Source organism: Drosophila montana, unplaced genomic scaffold, assembly GCF_035044405.1.
Source record: "Drosophila montana isolate Dmon_TW-CO22-7 unplaced genomic scaffold, ASM3504440v1 contig_3083_1, whole genome shotgun sequence".
In the NCBI taxonomy this organism is placed as follows: domain Eukaryota; kingdom Metazoa; phylum Arthropoda; class Insecta; order Diptera; family Drosophilidae; genus Drosophila; species Drosophila montana.
Genome location: NW_026997957.1, coordinates 611,630 through 621,763, shown reverse-complemented (window position 1 = coordinate 621,763; position 10,134 = coordinate 611,630). Strand labels below are relative to the sequence as shown.

At 45.6% G+C, this 10,134-nt stretch overlaps 2 protein-coding genes and 1 long non-coding RNA gene across 4 annotated transcripts; 2 read left to right on the top strand and 1 right to left on the bottom strand.

The window, feature by feature from the left end:
* The first annotated feature begins 2,173 nt into the window (after positions 1-2,173).
* Sqor (Sulfide quinone oxidoreductase) lies at positions 2,174-6,464 on the top strand. Of its 2 annotated transcripts, XM_064685558.1 has the most exons (8): positions 2,174-2,326; positions 3,855-4,023; positions 4,691-4,796; positions 4,874-5,098; positions 5,191-5,391; positions 5,443-5,652; positions 5,712-5,898; positions 6,056-6,464. In XM_064685558.1, the coding sequence occupies exons 2-8, from the start codon at positions 3,899-3,901 to the stop codon at positions 6,379-6,381; spliced, it is 1,380 nt and encodes a 459-aa protein (XP_064541628.1). In that variant the 5' UTR covers positions 2,174-2,326; positions 3,855-3,898; the 3' UTR covers positions 6,382-6,464. The 2 variants fall into 2 exon arrangements, with proteins under 2 accessions (XP_064541628.1, XP_064541629.1); XM_064685559.1 differs by lacking the exons at positions 2,174-2,326; positions 3,855-4,023; positions 4,691-4,796 and having other exon boundaries at positions 4,974-5,098; positions 5,175-5,391.
* LOC135430769 (uncharacterized) lies at positions 3,821-4,875 on the bottom strand. Its single transcript, XR_010436681.1, has 2 exons — positions 4,256-4,875; positions 3,821-4,151 (listed from the first exon to the last, which is right to left on the bottom strand). It is a non-coding gene; the product is annotated as an uncharacterized LOC135430769 (long non-coding RNA).
* A 159-nt stretch (positions 6,465-6,623) lies between the features above and the next one.
* On the top strand, positions 6,624-10,025 carry pav (pavarotti). The gene is made up of 6 exons (XM_064685557.1): positions 6,624-6,884; positions 6,948-7,703; positions 7,761-8,307; positions 8,369-8,690; positions 8,755-9,308; positions 9,368-10,025. Exons 1-6 carry the CDS (start codon positions 6,712-6,714, stop codon positions 9,848-9,850), a joined length of 2,835 nt encoding a protein of 944 aa, XP_064541627.1. The 5' UTR covers positions 6,624-6,711; the 3' UTR covers positions 9,851-10,025.
* The last annotated feature ends 109 nt before the right edge of the window (positions 10,026-10,134 follow it).

The following is a 10,134-nucleotide window of genomic DNA, read 5'->3' as shown; positions in this document are numbered from 1 at the left end:
ACACATTTGTGTGCCACAATGAGTACCTTCCACTTCCATAAAGATCGACTTATTGTTTAGGGTATTTATTAGTCGGGCACGCCGCACTAGACTGGGTTAGTGGTCAGCTCTCCGGCTGCAGACCTGCTGCCGCTGTACCACTATTTGCATACATATGTATGTATGTATGTATGTACAATGCGACTGTTCGGCGGCGGACGCAGCTGGGCGGCCGCCTAATTGATTCTGTGCCATAAATTGAAATGCACTTCGGAGCGCGAAACCGTTAAATTCAAATGAAGTTGCACTTTAAGCTAGCGAGGCGAAGGGGCAGGGGTAGTTGCTTGATTTCTGAGTTGGGAAAAAAAATTGCGTTTTGCCTGGCGACAATCAACATCATAATGAGCTACTTATCAATGGCTCTGTGGGGACATCAATGTCTGCCGCTGCCTGGCAACAGCGCAGCTCGCCCGTTGTGACCCCCCCCCCCCCTCTATCACCCTCCCTTCCCCCTTCCAAGCACACAGACACACGCAGAGCTTGGCGAGCCCAAAAGTCGCCCACGCGCTCGTCCAGCCAATTTGGCCAACTGTGTCTGGCAATAGGGCTTCATTTGAATTGTCAGCTTGTCTCCAATTGATAACGGGACTGCGTCACACCCACGCTGCACGTCCCACAGCCTCACAGAGCCGCTGTCCCTACAGCTGCCTGGCCCTAGTCCTAGTCCTGGCTCTGGTCCTGGTCCTGGCACCGCCAATCAGTCCTCAGCATGTCGTAATTAAATACAACAAACAAGCAAGACTACTCCAGTCGGGAGTGCTAGACTAGTAGATACCCTCCACCATAACTTTATATATAGTCCGATCTTTTTAAAATACTTCAGTAGAGTACTCCAGTCGGGAGTGCTGGACTAGTAGGTACCCTAACTCCTAGCTTTTCACCATATACCTTTTGATTAACTCGGTTGATATAGTCCGATCTTACTGGAATAGTTCATGGCTTAAGTAAAAGTCATCTTGTCGGGAGTGCCTAACTAGAAGATACCCTGAACGATAGCTTCCCACCATTTGCACCTAGATCAACTCGAGCTTTATACTCCGATCTTTATATATAAATAGTTCAGGGAATAGTTCAAAGATGGCGGCATAGCTGCATTATTCTTACCCCAAAAAAAAAACCCATGTCTTAAAATCGATATTTATCGATATTATGCAAATGCAAGAATATATGTTCAAAAGAATATAAACTTGCTCTGCTTACGGTATACGGAAATATATTCACAGAATTTCAACTCCCTAGACTTTGTAGTTCCCGAAATCGAAGGGTATACAGAAACGGACGGACGGATGCGGCTGGATAGACTGAACTATCGAGTATATATGCTTTATATATAAGATTTATGGGATCGGGATTCTTTTTTTAATTCCCGAGATAGACGAGAAACGGACGGACAGATGTCCCTAGATGGACTAAACTTCCGTTCGGAGCAAGAATCTATATACTATATAGGATCGGGATGCTTTTCTACTAGACAGATGAACTAAGATATAGTTCTGATCAATAATATATATGTATTTTATGGGATCGGAATCTTTTTGTCCTTCCCGAATCCAAGTGGTTCACAGAAACGGACGGACGGATGTGTCTAGATAGACTCAGCTATCGCTCTGATCAAGAATTTATATCCCCTAGGGAATAGGCGATGCCTTTTTCTGTCTGTTACAAACATTTTCCCCAAGCCATAATACCCGCTTCAATGGGGTTAGGGTATCTCAATAACTGCTGCTGCTGCCTCAATTCTGCGTATTTTTGTGGCGCAGTCAACTGCAAATTAGTTCAACTAATCACATCTAAAACGTCGCCCCTCCCCCCTCCCCTCAGCCCCAGCTTCTTCAAGTGTTCTGTTTTCTTTTTCATTTCCTTTTTCTGCCCAAATTGTGAGTCATACTTTTAGGGGCCACATTTCTCTGTATACCCTTTGTATATGCGAGAGATCTCACATAACCTCAAAAATTCGCTTTCCCCGAATTATTTAGGATCTAGTTCACATTCGAAGAACTTCAGATTTCAAAAAAATGAAATATTTCCTTAATTTTCTGGCAGTTTCCCGTTTTGGACCTCTTTTGTTTTGTTGCTACGTCGAAATTTCTGAATTTTCACAAAATTTTTTTTTTTTTTTAATAAACCGTCTATTTATAGTTTTAAATATTCCGAAATTCTGGCTTATTTTTGGCATAAATTGTGTCTCGAAATTGGTTCAAAATGCGCGCACACATATCCTGATTCAAGGATATTTTATATTTTGCTCTGAAAAAATGTCATATATACACTGATCAAATTTCGACTTGTAAGTTCCACAAATCCCCACTCAATGTCCCCCAGGCCCAAAAATCTTGCCAAAACTGAACAGATTTTTAATTTGAATGCCATATTGGACATAACTCGATGCTGCATTTAAAACATATGAATCAAAATATTTAATATATATATTATATATATATAATACAACTTAAAGAACTTGCAACGATTTTTGTCGTCGCGCTTAGAGTAAGCTTTAAGTTCGTTTTAAATTTAACAGCTAGGTTCAAATTTAGGTTTTACTTTTTCAATTTCAAATAATTCAATGTATATATATACATATATATATATTATATATAATACGATTAAGTATTTCCCATTCCCTATTTACTCCATTTCATCATTTGAAATTCAGAAATTAAGACATAAATTTGAATCCAGCTGTCAAATTTAGTACAAAACGCAAAACTTAAAGCTTATTCTCCTATTCGTGTCAAGCTCCAAATTTAACCTCAAATTTATAACAAAAGACACAATAATGGCGAAAGGGAAAGCAGAGAGCTTAAAAGTAGTTTTAAAAATAGGTTCAAAATTTCCAGTAAATATCATGCCCAGACTCTTTAAGCTCTAATAAGTTTGTCAAAATTGAGCCTAGTTTTAAGCTTGAAAGAACTTTAACTTTGATCATGGTTTGTTCTTCAGATAAAAACAATTCCACGTTTAGAAGTTCCCTGCTTAACGTACAACTTATGTAAATAACTACAAATTAACCTATTTTAATGCAGAATACTATTTTCCATTTTTCAACTTTTTAGGTCTATACAACCTAACCTGACCTTGTTAACCTAAAAGTATGCTACAATATAAAAAAAAGCTATTAAGTTGAAAAATTAAGATAAAAGCATGGCATAAATTAAAGATAGTCAGCACAGATATCGGAAATCAGACAATCTATAACTTGACTCAAGTTGTTACAGCTTATTAAAGCTGCAAAGCTCTGCTGTACCTATATTTACGCACAGCACTGTACGCAACAGTTAGCCAAAAGCAGACCCTACGTAAAGCTTGCGTTTGTTTGAGCTTTGCAAAGCTTATTTTTTTCGAATTATTAACCGTCACACGTGTCACAAAAGCTCACTCAAGGTTAACGGCATACACTGGGCGAGAAAAGTTAGCAGCTAACAGATTTTATACGCGCGATATGACAAAAATGCGTAATTAACAAATGTGCTGCTTTAACAAAAAAAAGATTAGCAAAAAAAAACTGCTTTAACAAAAAAAAAGTAAACAAAAAAAATATCTTCTGCAACGTAACAAAAACTGATTCTGGCGAAATACAAGTTTGTTTTGGTTTCCTTCTTTTTTCACCACTTAGCAGCGTTTGCACTGTCCATTTGCGTGTGGTGTATGCTAATGTGTTAATCCAACGGTAAAAGCTTAGCTGTTTGCTTTCTCTCTCCCATTTGCCAGTCGCCATTCGGACGTCGCCACTGCAAGTCGCCCCACGCAGCTCTCTTTGACTGCATCGACACATACATATACATACATACATATATATACAGAGATATCTTTAATAGCAACAAGTTGCCGATCGCATGATCCAAACGGTTTTGTATACACAATGAGCTCCTACACTTGCCTGCCGCTGGCCCTTAGACAGTCCAGGCTCCTGGCCACACGCCGCCTCAGCGAGCGCTTCCTGGTGCGACATCTATCGGCGAGCCAAGCGCTTCACGACAAACACGAGTAAGTTTTCGCCTGCCACACCCACACCCCCACCCCCGCCCCCACCATGGGTAGCCGGTAAACAAACAGGTTCCGTTGGGGATCGTTAATTTGGACAGTTGCATTCCCATTTTTATGTACATATGTATCTATAAAACAAATACAATTAGCATGATTGTGTGGCCCGGGAGGGAATTAAGCACGTAGACCAAAATTAATTTGGCCCATGGCAGCAGCTTTTTTATGCACATACCCTGTTCGCAAGGTGCCGTCGGGTATATTGGTTGCACGTCAACTTTGACGGGAATGAAAGCACAGTCCAAACATTTTATAGATAGCATAAGATCCAAGGTTAAAATTTCATTAGCTGATAGCAAAATTCTTGTTAGTTAAAGAAAGATGCAAATTTTCGTTTAAATTAAGCACAGTTTTTCATTGCAACAGAGTATTGCGCAGTCGGTTATACATGTTATTTTACCCTTGTAGAGGGTATTTCGTATTCTTGATCAGCTTTCGATGTAGCCATATCTTTCGGTATGCAAATCAGTCTGCGGATTAGGTCCGGATCGGAATACGAATGATTGATCGAAATTTAAGTTCGTGTCTTTTTGTTGTTGTTGTTGTGGTTCTTCTTTTTTAACATGTTCCGGTAATTACGAGCTTGAGTAACTTTTTATAATATTTGCAGCTGTAAAGTTTTGGTTGTTGGCGGCGGGTCCGGCGGCTGCGCCATGGCCGCCAAGCTCTCCTCTCGCCTGGGCAGGAACAAGGTGATTGTCGTGGAACCGGCCGATGTACGTAAGCAAATGTCTCTCAGATCTCCTCAGTCGAGTCGAGTCGCACTCAATTCCCCCGTTGCGTTCGCCCGTAGATACATTATTATCAGGCGATGTTTACGCTAATTGGTGGCGGCATGAAGCGGCTGGAGCAGTCGTACAAACCCATGTCGGAGGTGCTGCCCAAGAAGGCCAAGTGGCTGCGCGAGGCGGCCGTAGAATTCGATCCGGACAGCAATACGGTGAAGACATCCGGCGGCAATACAATCAAATACGACATGTTGCTCATCGCCACCGGACTCCAGCTGAACTACGATAAGGTAAGCTTAGGGTCGTGCAAATCTTGCCCAGCTCTCTCTCTCTCTCTCTCTCTCTCTCTCTCTCTCTGCTCACCAGCTTTGATCTCGCCTAGATACCCGGACTGGAGGAGGCGCTGGCCATACCCAACGGCAAGGTGTCCTCCATATATTCGCCCATGTATGTGGATAGAGTATACGATTGCCTGCGTAAGATTGAGGGCGGGAATGCCATCTTTACGTATCCATCGTCGCCCGTCAAGTGTCCGGGCGCACCGCAGAAGATTGTCTACATCTCGGAGCACTATTTCCGCAAGGTAAGACACCGTTCGGCCGCCTGGATAAGCTGCTAATTGGACTCCTTTCAGACGGGCAAGCGCAACAAGATTAACGTGATATACAATACGGCTCTGCCCGTGCTTTTCGGCGTCAAACACTATGCAGATGCCTTGTGGCCCATTGTTAAGAAGCGCAACATAACGGTAAATACACGCCGTAATCTAATTGAGGTTAAGCCTGGCCAGGATATTGCTGTCTTTGAAAACCTAGACAATCCCGCCGAACGCTTCGAGGAGAAGGTATAGCTCCGTTTAGCCATATAGCATATCCGTAGAAATACATGTCCTATGATCCGTAGTACTCCATGCTGCACGCTGTGCCTCCGATGAGTGCTCCCGAGGCGCTGACCCGCTGCAAGCAGCTGATCAATGAAGCCGGCTTCGTGGATGTGGATCAGTCCACTTTGCAGCACACCAAATACAAAAACGTGTTCGCCATAGGCGATTCATCCGGTTCGCCCAACTCCAAGACTGCCGCCTCAGCAGGTAAGTTCATTGGAAAACTGGAAAGTTGATAGATGAAATTTCCATAAATATATCACCCGCAAGTGTGGAAAATGGGTGAAAAACAAACCGAAACCAACCTTCGCATTGAGAATTGACCGTAGACATTGATATTATATAAACTGTTGTTCATTTTTAGCTGCCCAATCGCCGGTTGTGTTCCGTAATATGATCGCAGCTCTTGATGGGAAGCCTCTGCGCGATGTCTATGACGGATATGCATCGTGTCCGCTGGTGACGGGATACCATAGCGTTATTCTGGCCGAGTTCGACTATACTCTGACGCCATTGGAGACGTTCCCTGTGGCGCAGAACAAGGAGCGCTATTCCATGTTCATCATGAAGAAGGATCTGATGCCGTTGCTCTACTGGAAGCTAATGTTGCCGGGCTACTGGAATGGCCCCGCCCTCATGCGTAATCTCTTGTCCGTATTTAAGTTCAACAAGAAAAAGCCTACGTCTTAAGTGATCTGCACACAAATGCAATAACTCCTATTCTGTAATTTTGATTATACCACTTTGACATGCATTTAAAAATTGGAAAATTATTCGAAGCAGCATTTGAATTTAACGCCAGCTTAAATCAAATACTTATTAACAGTTGTCTGTTAATCAACAGTGCTGCGGCAACATTATTGTGAAATAGTTATTTTATACTTTAAAAAGTGATATGTTTATTTAGCACTTGTTTTATTAATAACAAGTATAAGAACATCCCGTTTTAGTGCAATTTAATTGTGACTTTGTTATTTATCGAAAAAGCAACCCTGCGTTTTTGGCGCATTTTCGAGCCACATGAAGTTGGCAGCGAACGCAAATCGAAAAGAAGAGGAAGAACAAGCGTGGCGTCTGTATGGGCGCAAGCATTTGAAGCTAACGAACCAAAACTCTGTTGGTTTTTCTAACGAAAAGAAAAAACAAGATTGCAGCCGTAATAAAATTACAAAAAATATCAAAATGAAAGCAGTGTGAGTATTAAAACAGCATTAAATGCAAAAAATGTTCTTGAAATGAATGTGCTTTCAATGCAGGCCCCGTACGCCAATGCGCGTCCCGAAAACCCCGCGCGCCGCGCCGTCGCACACGCATCCAGAGAAGCGACGAGACGTGTCCAATAAACAGCAGGATCCCGTGAATGTGTTCTGCCGTGTGCGTCCGCTGCAATCGGAGAGCGATCTGACGTGCATGCGTGTCAAGAACACGACCACAATTGCACTCAATTCGCAGGATCAGCTGCTGCATCCAAAGCAAAACGGCGCCCAGCGCGAGATACAGTACATCTTCAAGCATGTCTTCCAGCCGGATTCCAACCAGCAGGAGGTGTTTACTAGCGTCGCGCAGCCGCTGGTCGAGAATCTGGTGCGCGGCCGCAATAGTCTGCTCTTCACCTACGGCGTCACGGGCAGCGGGAAGACCTACACAATGACTGGGAATGCGCGGCATCGTGGCATAATGCCGCGCTGCCTGGATCTGCTCTTTCGCACCATATCCGACTATCAGGCCAAGAAGTTTGTCTTCAAGCCGGACCGACTGAACGGCTTTGAAATCCTGTCCGAGGAGGATGCGCTGCTCGAGCGGCAGCAGGAAATGAATCAACGTTTCGCGGGCGCCGGTCGTTTCGGATTCCGGCGCAAAGACTCCGATCCGGAAATAGCCTCGCAGGCCTCGGTGGAGCCAACGCCGCTGTCGGTGCTGGACGAGGACAACATGTACTCGGTGTTTATCACCTACGTGGAGATGTACAACAACAGTGTCTACGATCTGCTCGAGGACACGGGTGTACAAAAGTAAGCCGTAACTCTTTAATCAATCTATATTAGTTGCTAATCGTCTGGGGAATGCAGGTCCTTGCAGTGCAAAATCATACGCGAGGATGCCAATCATCAGATGTTTGTGCACGGCGTCACCGAGGTGGAGGTCAAGACGGTGGAGGAAGCCCTGGAGGTATTCCAAATGGGCCAGAAACGCAAACGGATGGGCAACACAATACTCAATGCCGAGTCGAGTCGCAGCCATTCCGTGTTCAACATTCGCCTGGTGCAAGCACCCACAGACTGCCAGGGCGAGCATGTCGTCCAGGACAAGCACACGATCACAGTCAGTCAGCTGTCGCTGGTGGATTTGGCGGGCAGTGAGCGCTCCTCGCGCACCAAGAACACGGGCGTCCGTCTGCGCGAGGCGGGCAACATCAACAACTCGCTGATGACGCTGCGCACCTGCCTGGAATATCTGCGCGAGAACCAACAGCTGGCTGGGAATGGCGCTGCCAAGAAGATACCCTATCGCGACTCGAAGATCACGCACATGTTCAAGAACTACTTCGATGGCGAGGGCCAGGTGTCCATGATTGTGTGCGTCAATCCGCGCATCGAGGACTACGACGAGAATATGGTAAAATGAATCCTTTGCAAGGCTTGCGGTAGTTCCTCTAACACCTTTGTTCGCTCCGCAGCAAGTCATGAAGTTCGCCGAGATGACGCAGGAGGTGCAGATAGCGCGTGCCACGCCCATGAAACCAGATCTGGGTCTGACGCCCGGCCGTCGCAAGGCCAATAAACTGTTCAAAATCGCCGTCAACAATCTGAACGAACTGGGCATACCCGAGGCCAAGCAGCTGGAGGTGGATGTGGGCCTGGTTTATAGCTTGGGTCCAGATTTTCCCAACTATCAAATGGACAGTCCCGAGACGGAGTGCAAGATACAGGAGCTGATGCAGTATTTGGAGCAGCGCATCGAGAAGCGGCGCAAATTGCGCGCCAACATGGATATTAAATGTAGCTACATTTCTTTCCAAATCCTTTGTAACTTGTCCTTAACTGAGCTCCCTTTTCGTGCCAGGTGACAATTTCCGTCAGCTGCTCATGAATCTGGACCGTGACAATCTGCAGCTGCGCACGGAGCTGGCGTCCCTCAAGGCCGTCTACAAGCAGGAGCGCGAGCGCAGCGCCGCGCTGGAGAACAAGGTGCGCATACACGAGAGCTCCATCGATGTGCTCAACAATACGGTGAGCAAGCGCGAGCGCCAGATCCAGGAGCTCACCCAGAAGCTGAACGAACAGGATTATCTGCTCACGCAAAAGGAACAGGAGAAGGAGAAGCAGAAAAAGAAGTTCAACTCAAAGCTGGCCGTTGAATCGGACAAAAATAAACGCGAATTCGACATGAAACTGCGCGAACAGCGCGCCAAGATGCAGGAGCGGATGCGCATCAAGGACGAAAAGTTGCGTCTAGTCTCGAACATTTTGCAGTCGGAGGACGTGCCCAGTCTGCCGCGTTCCCAGAGCTCAGAGAATCTGCTGAACGACAAGGATCGCGGCGGCGGCTTCACGGCACGCACAGAGTCCTCCGCTCCGGCAACGACACGCACGGACATCTACTGCACGCCGCGTCATGTAAGTTAAATATTTAACCAACCCTTCCGAGACTGCAACTGATTTTGTGATCCTTACAGGGTTTAGCAGCTGCCAATAATAGACATCGGCGATCTCGCTCCGCCGGCGACAAGTGGCTCGAGCATCGCGCTGCCAATCCTGTGCCGCTGGGCACCATTATGCAGCCGTATCTGAAGAATCGCAAGTCGGTCACCAAATTGACCGACATGAAGGAGCTGACCGGGCACGGCGCCAACAAATACTGTCTCGTCTCCCAGGAGGCGGACACCGATGGCGACGTGGAGACGAAACTGTACAAGGGCAATGTGATACCCACCTGCGGCGGCGGTGCCCAGGTTGTATTCGATGATGTCGAGTGCCTCAAGCAAAAGTCACCCGTCCATTCGCCGCCGCGCAAGCGTCCCAGCAATGGCAATTTGTCCGGCTCGGCATTTGGTGGCCCGCTGCCAACCAGCACCACGGGGCTGACCTCTGTGCAGGATGTTGCCTCGCGCTGCAATTTGGGCATCGAGGGACACAGCAGCAAGAAGTCCAAAATGTGAAAAGACGATATACTATACACTATAAAACATTATCCAGGTGTTTTTCTTTCCAGTTAAAGTTAATTATGTATTATACTCAGTCGATTGACGCCCATTTATAAGTTGAATCATGAATGAATTGATTTGTTTTAAGCTAATGAACACACAATTAAAGAATTCCATTATATTCACGTTATTCAGCTATTTATATAAAGCGAACTGTTTAGCGAGACTCAAACCGATAGAAAATTTTCACCAACAACTCAGGAAAATGGGTGGAAAGCGATTGCATTGTTTTCTGTGTA